Genomic DNA, 15,007 nt, shown 5'->3' with positions numbered 1-15,007 from the left:
TCCATAATTTTCTGCAGCAAAAAGTTTCTATTTTCTTTGGCATTTCTCATAAAGATACTGAATAGCATTGAAAGAACAGCAAACCCACTTGGAATTACACTGAAAATACCCATACTGAATACTGATTGTGTATCTCCAAGTTTTCAGATCTCCAGTTTTTAATTATTTTATATGTTTAATACTTTGTTCTGTTCTTTTATGGCTGTCAGTGGGCAGTCCTCAGCTAGTACAAATCTTCAGGTTAGTTAATTATGAATATCATTTGTTGGTGTAAATATCAGATGGGACTGTCCTGGTGACCTGTTCAGCTGCACCAGACATTCCTATTTTATTCCTTTGCTTTTTTAAAATCAACGTTTTCTCTTTTTTTAATGCATTTCCTCTCTTAAAATGACCAAAGATGATATTGCCATCAGTTGTTCAATTTTACTTTAATGTCATATACAAAATATCCGTTCTACATTGCAACTTAATATATTTTATATAAAATCCAATGTACAGTATCTTAAATTTGTTTAAATAGTATTATAAACATAACTTTCAGGAGGAGTCAGTCCTGGAGTGATGCAGTCTTTTTTTAATTACAGTTCCTTTTGATATCCCTGCTGTTCAGTAAAAAATCCAGCTTAGATTCTAGAAGGATTTGTATGAGCTCAGGTTTGGTTTCTATCAAAGCAAAAATATACGCCCAGATTATTTTTTTTCAACTTTGTGTCCCCTACACAGCTAGATAAAATCCTGTGCTGGGGTGTCCAGTTTGAATGTTATTTGCCATCATCTGCTTCAGAGCTCATCTTCATCTGATAAAGCGTCAAGGTAATCTGTATCAACGTATAAGAGAAATCCAGAAAACAAACTGTCTGCCCACGTTGGATCAGAAAAGAGACCATTTTGGTCAGTGTAGAAGATCTCAAGCCATACTTCGTCTTCTGGCTGAAGGTAGATCACTGTGGATCCAGAAGCTACATCGTGGTTGCCTGTGTTCGCATCAAATGTCTTTATCCGGTACTTCCCATTGTGAACCAGCCCAATTGCAAGATGCTTGTTTGCTAAGGTGATATCATAAGAAAAATAATAAATCCCTGGGATGGCACAAATAAACTTCCCTGTGGAAGGGTTGTAATGCTCCCCCTCATTGAAGAGGACTTTATTGAATACAATTGGTAATCTTTCCTCCGGGTAGCTGGTGGTGATGCCAACAGAAAAGGCAGATTTCAGCACTATCTTTCCACACTTACAGACCCCTGGTGCACCTGGCTCTCCTCGGTCTCCTTTATCTCCCTTAGGTCCAGGTGGTCCAGCTGGACCTACTTCACCTTTGGCACCAGTCAATCCTCCAGGTCCTTTTTTACCAGACTGACCTTGGTCTCCTTTCTCTCCAGCTGGTCCTAATGGCCCAGTCTTTCCTCTTAAACCTTCAAAAACATTTTAAGTTAGTTAATCGTTGCACATATCATCTCAGTAAATGATTGTGTGGGCTATTGTGTGTGCCTGAACAAACAAGAAAAACACAGTCAGAATTTCAAAATACTCCAAAAATACTTTCAAAATCTTCTAGTAAGCTTGCAAAAGGAATGGCAGGTTGGAACAGAGGACCAGGGTCCACAGCCCAGAGGTCCTTTGTTTCTATATTCCTCCTTTTCTTCATACGTCTTGATTACACATTGAAGAATTTTATATGGAGTCAGTCCATTGCTGACTGAACTATGGGCACTGCTGATGGAAAGGACCACAGCATGGCTACCCATATAATGATACTTGTGCACCAAATATCTCCTACTATTTGAGCATTTTTAGTGTGTACCTAAATACCTGCTAATCTCTTATTTCTGGCTAATGGCACAAATGAGACTATTTATTTGACACCACACATGCTTCATTTTTCATGAACTATTTCTTAGCATCTATGCGCAGGAAGGCTATGCATTTACATTTATTTACACAGATTTCAGTATACGCATATTAAGACATAGCTAAAATATATCTGCATATTTTCTTTCTCTCACTATATATACATGCATCACACTTAAACCCACACAGGCACATACACACATTTATCATACATATATATATATATGTATAACAGTGGCAATGAAAGGTTATACTTTGTTGCACTAGTGTGTTAGGTTACACAAGTATTCAATACCTGCACTCCCTTTTTCACCTTTTTCTCCCTTCCTGCCATCTCTACCATCTCTTCCTGGAAGACCAATGCGTCCATGTGGCCCCGGGGATCCACTGGCTCCGGGGGGACCCGCAGGGCCTGGCAAACCAGGGATGCTACAGATGTATCTGGTGTAGTAATTTTCTCCTTTGAACTGGCTTTGAAGAGGTTGTTCGCTTGTGTAGATGGCAAAACTTGTAATGTAAAGCAACACAAACATCCTTGGATCTGGGAAAAATACATACGAATAAGACTATTTATGCATATTATGGCACTCTAGTCACATGCAGATGGCTCTGAATATGCTAATAAGTGTGCATTACACACAGGTATGCGTGCAGAGAACAACCTGGGATTTCTACATTAGCAGAATCCATGTAGGAGGCAAGGAGGAAAGTCTGTCAGCTTGGACCTTCTTCTGGTCACCATATATGTTACTGTATGTCTTTCAAGTAGCCTGTAGATTGATATAGTATAACTGGCAAATACCAGCTTTTTTGGACCAAGTTTTGACACGTCAAAAAAAGAATCTGGATTTTTCAATGCAAAGCCCTTTGCTTGCATAATTTATTTTGCCTTTAAGACCTCTATAAACTTTACAGAGAAAAGCCCTCTTGCTGGAGAGACTTATATCTGTGCTAGGAGGATGTGCCTGCAGGAGCAGTCTTTTCTAGTGAGGACAAAGCTCACACCTTCATTTCATTTTGAAATTTGCTCTTATGGTTGTGAATGAATCTCCAACCTGAATAACCACAGCAGAAACTTGCTGAGCCTGCAGAATGGATACCAGTAAGAGAGCTGAAGCTTCAGTGCCTGGCTAGAAACCCTGATGACCATAGCATAAATATGTGTGACCACCCTAATCGGTCAGGTCAAATCAAGCAGCTGCCCTGCGGGGAATGGATGGAGTGTGAATGGGCTGCTAACAGGTTGGGTTTTTTTAAGCTTGGCTTGGACTGTCATATGAAATGAACTGTGTTGCAGTATCTTGCAAGAAAATTGTTTAAAGCTTTATATATAATATTTGGGTGTTTTCATAAACAATTGGATGCCAATTGGATTTCTCTGTTCCACTACATACTGGGATACTAAAGAAAAACCACTGTACAAACAGTAACATGTGGAGGAGTTGCAGTACCTGCTGTACAAAAGCGCCTTAAATTACTGTTGCATTCGCAGGGAGTCAGTCATGGGTCAGGTGAGATTTTGCAAGTCAAGCTGTTTTTTCTAGTTCCCTCGCTGGCTTCTCAGAAGATTTGTGGGTTTTTTTTGTTGGAGTTGTCCATTCCTTCAGAGCTAATTTAGACCATTCAAGGAAATCAGAGTCCACTGGTTTCTATGGGGAGAAAAAGAAGAAATGGAGTGGAGGATTCAGAAAAATAATTTTGTAAAATACCATCTACCTTTTTTGACAGTGAAACTCAGATTCATTCTCAAAGTCAGAGTTAAAGAAGTTGCAAAGTGAATTAATCTAGAAATAGTTGTTCCCATTCCCTTCTCTGTGATACTGATTGGCATTGACTGGTTGATTTAAAAACCCAAACCGTTACATTTATTTGCAGTTCATGATATATCAGCTGGTGTACAGCATCGTCAAATCTATTCAGCAGGGAAGAAGGCCAGCATATACACATAAACATATACATACACAGTCTTTATGAAGAATCTTTTCTGTTTTACAGAACAGAAAATTAGAAACTGTCTTGGTATCAATGGCAGTGCAGAAAAAAGCATGAAAATATTGTAGTTGGAGAAAAATAAATAATGCTCCAAAATTCTCTTCAGTGATGTATATTCTGCTTTTCATATTAAGCATCTTGAATCAAATTGGCAGAAACCGAACTATTAATTTTGCTGTCATTTGATAAAGCCTTACAGTACAGTCAGGCACAACAGCCTCCAAGAGCAGATTAACAGATGAATGCTTAGCATTACAGCAGAGCAGCAAATGATAACTCCAGTGCAATAGTTAGCTACAAGCACAAACTTCACAGCGACGTTTGCTCTGATGTACTACCGAGTGTACCCAAATAAAGCTTGCGGATTTTCATAGGACTTAAAGCAGGGACAACAAAGCTTTCTGCTGAGAAGAACAACTTTAAGCGCTTAGCCAGCAGGGAGCTGCTTGCAGGGAGTTCATGCCCAAGAATACATATGCATTTTACACAAAGCTGATGGATAAGAAGCAGACACGACCTAAGGATCAAGGACTGGAACAAAACCTGCCCTTTGCCAGATGAAAGTCTGAATCAGTAGGCTAGGTGTTCCCACACTGTGTTGCACGTAAGCCAAGCAAAAACAGTCTCAACAACTGCTGGTTTTGCCTATGTCCAGGATCTTTTACATGTCAGAGTAAGAGCCTTCACACAGCTGTTCCTGTCACTGGCTGGCCAGTAACTTACTGATGCGTGAAGCTGTCTCCAGCTCCCAGAGCTCCCCTGCTGTTCTTCTCATGTGCCTACAGGAAAGTAATTAGTCTGGGACATGTGTTTCTGCTAAGGCCATGGGAAAAAAGTCATTTGGGAAAGGTGAGGGGAATGGGGTTGTTGAGATAGGGATGTGCCTTAGATGGCTGGGGCATTGTGGCTGGAGAACCAGTTTGGGAAGGAGAAGGCATAGAGGGGAATACGTGGAGCTTTCAGCTATGGGTTGGGGGTCTTAAGGAGTGATGGGGCTGCGAAGCAGAATGGTGGGACTGCAGGAAGAGGAACAGAGGTAGTATTGGGAGGAAATGGTGATGATGTTCAGGTGATAATGTTTACAGTCCTGAATTTAGGCTTGGGGGGAATAGAGAAGGCTGCTTCCAACAGTGGTACCCAACAAATGACTTTTGGGAAACCATGCACAGAATCAGGACTTCTCTTGCCCTGTGACTTCAGACTCTTGCATTTCTTCCTGTGTAATGGTCCAATTTTAAAAGGAAGGGTGGAAGGTGCTTCTCTTTGTTATTGCAGCAGTCTCTTGGAAAGTGTGAATCTCCTCAGACTAAGGAAGGATGAACAGCATTGAACCCATGCACCCTGTTTCCTGGTGAGTGCTCTAAAATGTAAATTGTAATGTTAAAGGTGAATGATAACATATGGCCATGCTTTTGAAATTTCAGGCTGAATTAGGAGGCCAAAATCAGAGATTTCAGTTCACCTGGGCTTATGAAGTGAGAGGGTGGAATACACCTCCCAGAACACTTTCTCAGGAGTCACCTATGTTGCAGTGAAATACCTGATCACAGAGAGTTAACTGGTAGGCAGAAAGTGAGTGATAAATTACACTTTGGTCCTGGCTTCTGATTGTCCTTCTCAAAGATACAAACTTTTGTCCATAAACTGGGGTAGGAAACAGTGTCATTTATATATGCCAAATAATTTTTCTTCAGGGAAGAACAACATTTGAGGAATTCATTCTTTTTTCCAAATATTGAAAGCCAGAACAAGCACATGGTATTCTTGTTCACAACAATAACAATCATCTTCATCAAAACCATCACCAAAAATAATAATGAGAATGGTATGAACACAGGATTAGAATAATGTTATTCCAAGTTTATAAAATGGCATTTCAATAGGTTCCAAATCCACTAGGTAGAGCAAGAGTGCACGCCAAGGCATTGACTGGAAGGTGATGGACATGCTGATCAGTTCTAATGTGCACTGATTTCTGGAACAGCTTTTCAAGGTGGGGGTGGTAGATTCATTTGTTCCATCACTGTTCAAATTGCACAAGCAGCATAATCACTGCCCTTGTGCATAAACCCAAAAGATCATCTGATTCATTCAATATTGGAAAAATATTTAAAAAGCTATTCTGGACCTAATACCTTGTTGCAGTCTGTTAAGGTGACAGATCTAAATAGTCAAAAGAAGTGTGGCCAGCAGGTTGAGGGAGGTGATTCTGCCCCTCTACTCTGCTCTGGTGAGACCCCACCTGGAGTACTGCATCCAGCTCTGGGGTCCTCAGCACAGGAAAGACATGGACCTGTTGGAGCGGGTCCAGAGGAGGGCTACAAAAATCATCAGAGGACAGGCTGAGACAGTTGGGGTTGTTCAGCTTGAGAGAGAAGGCTCCAGGGAGACCTTATTGCAGCCTTCCAGTACTTAAAGGGGGCTTATAAGAAAGATGGGGACAGACTTTTTAGTAGGGCAAGGGGTAATGGTTTTAAACGAAACGAGGGTAGATTCAGACTAGATATAAGAAAGAAATTTTTTACAATGAGGATGGTGAAACACTGGAACAGGTTGCCCAGAGAGGTGGTAGATGCCCCATCCCTGGAAACATTCAAGGTCAGGTTGGATGGGGCTCTGAGCAACTTGATCCAGTTGAAGGTGTCCCTGCTTACTGCAGGGGGGCGGTTGGTCTACATCACCTTTAAAGGTCCCTTCCAACCCAAACTATTCTATGATTCTATGATTTTATGATTCTATGATCTAACTTGAGAAGATAACTCTGTATGTTACATTCCCATCGAAGCTAGGTGCTTTAACATCAAGCTTTTAGGAAATCTCACTTCTTTACCCACTTCATACTCAGACTATGTCATTAACATTTTTTTTATGCTTAGGAATTAAGGGATTGTAGCAAATTCCCAGTTTTGAGACTCCCTGGTATATGATCTAATCTTCCTCCCTTGTCTAGCTATGCAGGTCTTAATTCTAAAACTTACTAATTGTCATTGTTTAGAAACAATCCTAGAAGATTTCCCATTAATCTGTTATAAATAAAAGCTGGGTCAAAAACCAGTAATTATTAGTCACAAGTTATCCTGGCTGTGTTCTTACTTTTGTCTTCCCTTGCTAGCTTTGAATTCACTTCCAATACATATGCACAACTATTTGAGAAGGAGAAGATGCATTTTAACCTCCTTGTGCAAAAAGATGTAGATGAGAAGTAGCGATGCTCCTGGGCCTTTTCTGTCTGCAGCACGGGCAATGGCTTGCTGCAGAACAAGATAGTCTGTACATCCTCTGGCTCTCCAATAGCAAAGGCCCATACTACCTCACATTGCTACCTTGCATCCCCACTGTGGGATGTACAGACCTTCCCCAGCTCTCCCATCCAGGAGTTCTGTGGTAGGAGAAACAAGGTGGAGAAGGACATAATAAGTCAGGATGAGAAGCAGAGAGAGACACCCTCAACAATTAAGGTGAAATCTCACTACCTATGCCTGGCTTTTCCCTCTCAAAACATGATCCACAAAAATCATTTGTGTCCACATGCCTGAAGGGTCCAACCTACCATTCAGTTTGCCACCACCACCGACCTTTCTACAAAGCCTTGGAAACAGTGGCTTGTAGTTTAGCATGCCATGCTCTGCAGTTTCTTTGCACTGTGTGATTTTTATGCTATTTAAAATATAAGTTTTAATTATGGATTTTTTTCCAGGTATTTTACATTGAGCATTCACCTTCAGTTGGGCACAGGTTTATGCATCTCCCTGCTTGTTTTGTGTTAGGGGGACTATGCTGGTCTTCCAGAGCTCTGCCTTTAAGACCGTGCCTTACTCTAAGGAATCAAGACCACAGCTGGCCACCACCACACTCCTTGGGTTAGCTACACAATCCAGCAATCTTGACATGGCTTTACATTGTCATTACTTCCCTTGTGTAAGAAGGGGAGAGTGACCTGACACTTCTTGAGCAGTCTGAACTTTTAATTCCCAGTCTCAGAATGGCTGATGGTGCCCAAAGGGATCAATCAGCCAGTGAGAAGGAACATTAGCTAAATATTTCCGAGAAAACAATCCTTAAAGGCCTTATTAGCAATGCTGACATTTAATGGTCTCACTCACTTAAGTTTGTACTCAGTCACGTTTGATCAGTCTCCTTTATAACTACATTGAATGGAGTCAGAATCTTAAACCACATCTCAAGCCTTCACAAAAAATAGAGTGCTTATAATCAAGACCAGAAGTTCAGTGTGTTTGATTTTCAAAATATCAAAGGAGTGGGAGTCATTTTATTTCTCAGTGTCTGACTTGAAAGACAGTCTCTCTGGTTCCAGCCATTCCCGTTACTTGGAAGGCTGTTTTTACTAAAAATGCCCTAGAAGCTGGTAAAGGCGTGTATCAGTGAGATAGCCTGACTCAGCTGGGGGGAATTTTAACATGAGGGCTGGCAGGCAAAGCAGCTTCACTGCCAGCCATACCAGAACACACAAATAAATGAAACCTGACAGAATTTGTCTTGACAGAGAGCCGAGAAGCTAGGCCAGTTGCTTACAGTTGGCAATTAACATGGAGACAATAATACGTTTGCTTGCAGTGTAGTGAAAAATGGCCAGGAATTAACACTGGAAGACTCAGGATACAAGGGTCCCTACACTTCAGGGACAGGCTTCTTTGAAAGGTTTTCTCTATTTTCTTAAAATAAAAAAAACCCCAAACAACAAAAGAGACAGGAACCATAAATCACAAGCTGTCTTCAGGGATGACCTGTAATTTGCAGGGTTAGTTATGAATCTGAACTGGAGTCAAGCATGTGGAAGTATGTAGGCATCTAAAGATGTGGATAGATGCCTGGAGCAGTGTGCCCATCTGCCATGGAGTGTCTTTCAGTTCAGGCAGGCTTCCTCTTCTTGGTTCCTTCCCAGCCCTTGCTGGGAGAATTTCCATCTCCTATCTTACATCATTCTGCTTTACCAGTCTTGCAATGATAGAAGACAAATGGAGAACAGACTAGGAAAACCATTCTGGATGGCATGGAAAGAGGAAAAACAGAGGGCACAAAAAGAAAATGTCAGACTGCAAGGCACATGAGGACAAACAAGAGCAAAAGTCATAGATTATCACCATGAGTCATAGGGGATAGACTTCCACTGCCTCGTGCCTTGTGCTTACTTGTGTTCACACCTGGGCTTTGTGAGCAAAAGTCCATGAAGAGCTCCCATCATGAGAGCAATCACTCTGCACAGGGGTGAGTGATGGGGACCAGCCAGCAAAGCGAGCTCAGGACACACATAGCAAGAACAACTTTGAGAACTTTGCTGGATTTCTGGCTGAATATGTTCTAGTCCCTGGGCATGGCTTAATTCTCATCCCCTCAAGGTAAATGTTATTTATGAGATCACAGACACCTCTGAAGATGGATCCTCCTTCACCCAGTTGCTCCATTGGTGACAGCATATTGTACCAAAGAACAGTGTTCACTATTTAAAAAGATAATCGTGCAGGGAAGAAAGCTTCTAGACCCTGAAAGGGACACTCCTCCCCCAGCACATTGTTTTCTTCTGGAAATTCATCAAATGATATCACCCAGGCACTGTGCCTTTCTGGGAACCCTGCGGAAAAGGGCCTCCAGCCAGGGACTACATTCTACATGAAACTAGGCAAAGACCAAAGGAGCAATTTAAATGCTTGGGCAGGACTAAGCTGGTTGATTTCCCCTGAAGCAAGTTGGGGAAGGCTCCCATAAACTTCTCTGCCAGAGGAGCAGTGGAGGCTGTGACCTGGGGCAGGGAGCAGCCGTGTTCAGCTGAGTGGCAACCTCTTGTCCTTGTTCTGCTGTACATGGACATCTGTCCAGGCTTGACACAAGTAAATTTTTTCACACTGCAAACAGTCATCGTTAAGTTAGCAATACTTTTAAGTGTACAAAGGATCTCTCTGCACTGCTGTTGCAACACAGCATGCCATTAGCTTTTCCAAGAGGGGAGCTGGAAATTTTGCCTACATGGGCAAATCCCCAGCTAGAAATGGCTTGCTAAACACTGTAGTCCCTTCAATCCGGGCGATATTGTAAACAGTCCTTATCATACTGGGGAGTGCAACGGTAGGATAAAGTATAAATTTTCTAACTTCAAAATTTGGATAAGTATGTGTGTCTGACAAGATTGTGGAGGACTAATTAGTTTTTGTTTATGTGACACCTAGAAGATGGAAGACATTGTAAAAGCCCTATAGTATGAATTTAATAATCTTAAACCACTCTGAATTTTATTACTGAGAGTTTATATGTTGCAGCATGAAAGCAGGAATTTCTGAAGTGCTCCATGCTAGCCAAGCTATGCTTCCAGCAATGGCAGAACTGCACAACAGAGCTCAGATAATACCAGTACTGAAAAAAACTCACCACAGCTCCCAGGTTCCTGCTTGAGAACCTTCAAAAGATAACTGCACAATTGTGCATTTGAAAATTGACTTAGAAAATCGGCATTCTGGAATTAAATATTCCTGGGTAAGAAATAACTCTGTGGTGCTAAGACCTTTGGGCTGAATTTACAGAAGTTCCTTTAAGTTCCAACTTTTACATATGACTTTCACACATAGAAAATACATCCTGGGGGGAATTGGGTACCTAAGTCCAAATGAATGAACCATAAAACCTGTGACATACCAACCGGAGCACGAGAGGCTGCCTTAGCCTAGAGTTTCTGAAGGGGGTCTCTTCAGGTACATCTGCAGGAGCAGCGCTGTGCAACACAGATACTCAGGACAGCGATGTGAGGCCCAGGCTGTGCACACCTGACATGGCTCAATGCCCAAGCAACGTGTAGCCATGCAAATACTGCAACCTTTCTTGCAGGACTACGTCCACAGGGTACTGCACTATCCACTGCCCAGAGTTAGCCACATGATCTCCATCTTCTGGCCCTTGGTACACTGTTGGCATGTTCAGGAGCACCAAAGAGAGAGCCTCAACGTGAAACCGAAGAGTCAAACTTAAGGGAGACGTTGTAGCTGTGAAGCTGAATCTCACAGAGGTGCAAGTCTTAGGAGGCTGTGTCTCATCGGCACAAATGATAAATGCATTTAAAAAGTGTAAGCCTTACTGTGAATCATTAGGGCTTGAACTTCTGAAAGCCTAATGCATTTTGAAAATGGCATGAGAACTTCGAAGCTTCATGTGCTTTTCAAAATGCCACCCACATTAACATATGTCCCCAGCCTCTGGGACTGCCTGCCAGGCTCTCATGTCAACCTCGGTGGTCTCCTCCACACTGGTGCTCTAAATTGTCAGTACAGGAGATAAAAATCTGGCCTCAAAATCGGCATACTTTCCTGACTGTGGCTGTTCTGAGAAAAATCCTGCTCTTGTGGAGTGAGTCTACCTCAAAGCTATTACTTCAACAGTTATTACTTCTATATTTGTACTGGAATAGAAAAAGGAGAATTTGGCCTGGTTTAGTCACATGTGTGATTGTTATGGTTAATGTCAGATTCAGGAGATTGGAGCCAGGAAGATATAAAAATAGAATGAAATTTATGTAATGTTTGCTTTTGGGTAATAGCACGTTTTTTAAGTATGCTTCTTCCTGATTAAATCAAACCTTTAAATAACAACTTGACTTTCAGTGAGGTTGACCTCTTTGTGAGACTGAAGGACATGCACATTAGAAAGACAGCTCTAAACAGTTTGGAACTTTAAAATAAAATTCCATTTAAATTCTGTATGGTATGGTATTTTCTTATCTAAACAAAGACTTGTGTTTCCATAGAAGAGCAGAAGGGACAATGCATCCTGCCTCCCATCAGGCTTCACAGGAACACCAGCTGCACCCAAGCTCACCCTCTGGCAACCCCGTTGGTCCCCAGCAAGCACTCACACAGGACCTGCGTTTCTAGTTGATGGGCCTGAAGTTCTACAACTTCACATCTTGTGGAGGTATTTGTGTCAGGCAAGGGCTGGCTGCTGCCTGGGGCTGGGAGTGATGGAGTTCCCCACAGGGTTGCAGGGCAGGGTCTCGCCAGCCAGAGTCCATCCCATCATCCCAGCAGGGACCAGGGTAGCCTGGAGGCAGCGGGGGGCACCCCCAGCATCCGAGGCCAGAGCAGGACGTCAGCTTGTGGGTGGGGGTCAGCTGGGCTGAAATGGAGTCCTGGACCATGGGCAGGCTGGTGGGACACCCAGGAGAGGCTGGCAGGGACAGTCAGGGATGTCAGTGCCCTCATGGCTCTGACAGTTCGTACTTCTTCAAAGCGGAAAAAAGCGTTGTGATCCCAATCTGGCAGCATGCGTCTACTCTATGCATATGGAAGTAACAATTTTCAGCACAAGGCATTCAAAGGTCTGTTTAATTCCATATGGATTCTTACCCCACTCCCCACTGCAGCATTTGCTGAGCCACATAGCCAACTCGTGTCCTTCAGGATTTGTTCTTGCTTTCATCAGTTTCCTGATGAGGACCATTTCTATGGTGGACTGGATTTGCAGGGTCTCAGTCTGAGTTGTTTGGGTTTTTTTAATACATAAACTGCTATCTGTTGTCAAGATACAAGTGTCAAGCTTGCTTATTTGAAGAAATGTTTGGATTGTTCTTACAACACATTGAAAAATCTGAAATCTGTTATAAGAACTTCTTGTTATTGAAGTAACACTGACACTAATCTTTTTTCCTCTGTATTTCTGACTTGGACATTTCAGGCAGGCAGCTTTAAATCTCCAAGAAGAAAGCTTATGAAGAAAAAAAAGTATTATTTATTTGTTTTCTAATTTGTACAAGCCTTGAAATTTAAAACCTCATGCTGTTGTACAGAGCTCTGGAGAGTCTATCAATCTATTTTGCTAACTACTATAGCCTACTATATATCCTACTTGCAATATATCCTAACAAGTCTTTAAAAAGCATAAGATATTGAGAAGAGCTTTGTCTTCTTTTGTTTGACACAAATTTGTCTGACACAAATTTGTCTGACAAATTCACTTAGAAGAATGACGGTTTTTCCTGTGATATGACAACTTCAATTTGATACACATAATCATTTGTCAGCCTGATTCTGGGCATACTGAAATCAAATGCAAATCTCTCTTGTTAATGGTGTTTCATCAGATTCACAGAGAGGAAGAAAGAAAACAGAGCACAGAGTTTTCTTTCAGGAGATCTTATTTCTGTTCCTCAATCAGAAATGTCCTTTCCATGGCAATTATTTAATCATACATGCTTCTATTTCTTCATCAGTAAAACAACAACATCAATAATATCAAGAATAATATTGCTCTGCTGATGTAAAAGCAGGTTATTTCAAAAGCACTTTTCAGATTTTGCTTTTCTTAAGTAATTGTGAATTGTGTTTCATATTTCAAATCATTTCTCTTATGGGAGATTAAAATGGATGAAGTCAGCATAATACCTCCAGTTTTTCAGTACAGTGCAGATGATGTCTAGTGTCTGATAACTGGTCATTTCTGACTTTGTAACAGAGCATCAGCCATACTCCTGCTTATCATTAAGAACAAAATTTGGGTCTCACGTAGTTGGGCATAGCTCTTTGAAACTACGCGCCTTGTATTCATGTTTGGCCTTGAAGGTGTTTTCTCACTTAAGTACTTGCAACAATAATTTGCCTGTTTTTTGAAATCTGTCCTATCTGGGAAGTGTTTGTTTCCTTGGGTTCCTCCAGGGAATAGCACGAAGAAGCTGCAGCTGTCAGTCAACTTGCCACTCTTCAGTAGGGAAGTCTGACCTTTGGCTAGTAAGGAGCGGGCTTTACCTTGACTTTGTTCTGCATGTGTGTGGTGCTTCAGGGTCATAAGTGCGCATTCCTGGATGCTCTGAAGTTCACAGAGTGTTTAGCAACCAATTTAATTTCATTTTCACTTGAATTTGCCCTGATCTCAGCCTGCCAACAAGTCCCACCTAACCTTGAGCCACGGGCTGTTAGAGTCACCCTAGGAGGTCCCCAATCCAGCTAGTCTTCTCCATGTTGATTAAGATGCCACTGTGTAGCAAATAGCATAGACGGAGACGTCTTACCCAAATGCAGCATGCTAAGGTTAGTCCACATAGCCAGTAAACATACATTTGGATGGACCCTAAACTGTGTGGCATGTTGTGCCCTGGGGGTAGCAGCTGGATTGCCCAGACACGGCACCAGAGGGGTTTCTTTGGGGAAGGAATAAACAGGACACACAGGTAGCAGAGAGTCTTTTCCACAGATGACACGGTCTTGGGGTGCACCTGCAGTGCAAACACAGCCCACGGTAGTGGTATGTGGTAGGTTATGCCAAAGATTGCGCATTTCTTAAAAAGAAAAGTGATTATAGATAACCTTCTTTGCAATTCCATAATCGGTGAATATGACTTTGCCTTATTGTAGTATCTGGAGTTTTGCTCAGGCTTCTCATTCAAGTATCTACTGATATAATTTACAATGATGACAATAAACTCGGTGTTATTTTACAGCTGCAACTCCATGGCAACTGTCTGCCATGAGCCTTTTTGCATTTCAAAGAGTAACCTTGATTTAAATTTATTTCTTAAGAAATTTGGGCTGGTCTGAGACAAACAGAATGCCTAAATCACTTCTAATGATCTGTCCCCATAAAATTTCCTCACATAATTGTTACTACAAATAAAATATATAAAAAAAGAGTAGTCATGCAAGGCTTAGAGCAGGTTAACTTCAAGCTTCCATCAGGGTAAAGGGTTTTGCAATTTCCACTTTAATGGAAACCTACAGAGGTTCAGAATGTATTGACTTGCAAATAAAGTTGAAAATACATAAAACATAGAGAAGCTTTCTCTTGCCTTGGTTAAAATGACCTTTCCTTTCAGCGATAAAACTATCTAAGTTTTATGGCATGGAATCAAGATATAAAACTGAAAAAATTTCTTATAATTTAAAGCCTCTCAGATCAGTTCAGGCAGTTGCTTTTCCCTCAGCCAGGGCATAATTTTATCACAGACAAGTGTGTGGATGTGTGCATGTGTGTGCGTGCATACAGATACACATCTGTACCTTTACCAGCCAAAGGGGTCTTGTTCTCCCTTAGCTTTTCTTCAAGGCCCTGGAGTGCGGTGGATGCATTTTATGTCAAAGATATTATTAAAGAGTTTTTTTCTATTTGACTTTGACCGATGGAGTTAATTTTCTTTAATACAGATCTATTCTCTGATGGCCTGAATTAACGATGT

At 41.6% G+C, this 15,007-nt stretch overlaps 1 protein-coding gene across 4 annotated transcripts in view; it reads right to left on the bottom strand.

Annotated features, from left to right (window-relative positions):
* Nucleotides 1-416: 416 nt before the first annotated feature.
* Nucleotides 417-15,007, bottom strand: part of C1QTNF7 (C1q and TNF related 7) — a 51,640-nt gene continuing 37,049 nt past the window's right edge. For 3 of the 4 annotated variants that reach the window (XM_030027369.2, XM_030027347.2, XM_030027379.2), the window contains exons 2-4: nt 3,303-3,500; nt 2,147-2,392; nt 417-1,415 (exon numbers count right to left, since the gene is read on the bottom strand). In XM_030027369.2, the coding sequence (XP_029883229.1) occupies nt 784-1,415; nt 2,147-2,384 (870 nt within the window). In that variant the 5' untranslated portion in view covers nt 2,385-2,392; nt 3,303-3,500 and the 3' untranslated portion in view covers nt 417-783. Of the gene's footprint in view, nt 1,416-2,146; nt 2,396-3,302; nt 3,501-15,007 lie in introns of all 4 variants that reach the window. The other variant, XM_030027359.2, reaches the window with a different exon arrangement.

This window comes from Aquila chrysaetos, chromosome 1, assembly GCF_900496995.4.
Source record: "Aquila chrysaetos chrysaetos chromosome 1, bAquChr1.4, whole genome shotgun sequence".
NCBI classification, from domain to species: Eukaryota; Metazoa; Chordata; class Aves; order Accipitriformes; family Accipitridae; genus Aquila; species Aquila chrysaetos.
Note: the sequence above shows the minus strand (reverse complement) of the source record. Positions and strands in the feature narration are given on the sequence as shown.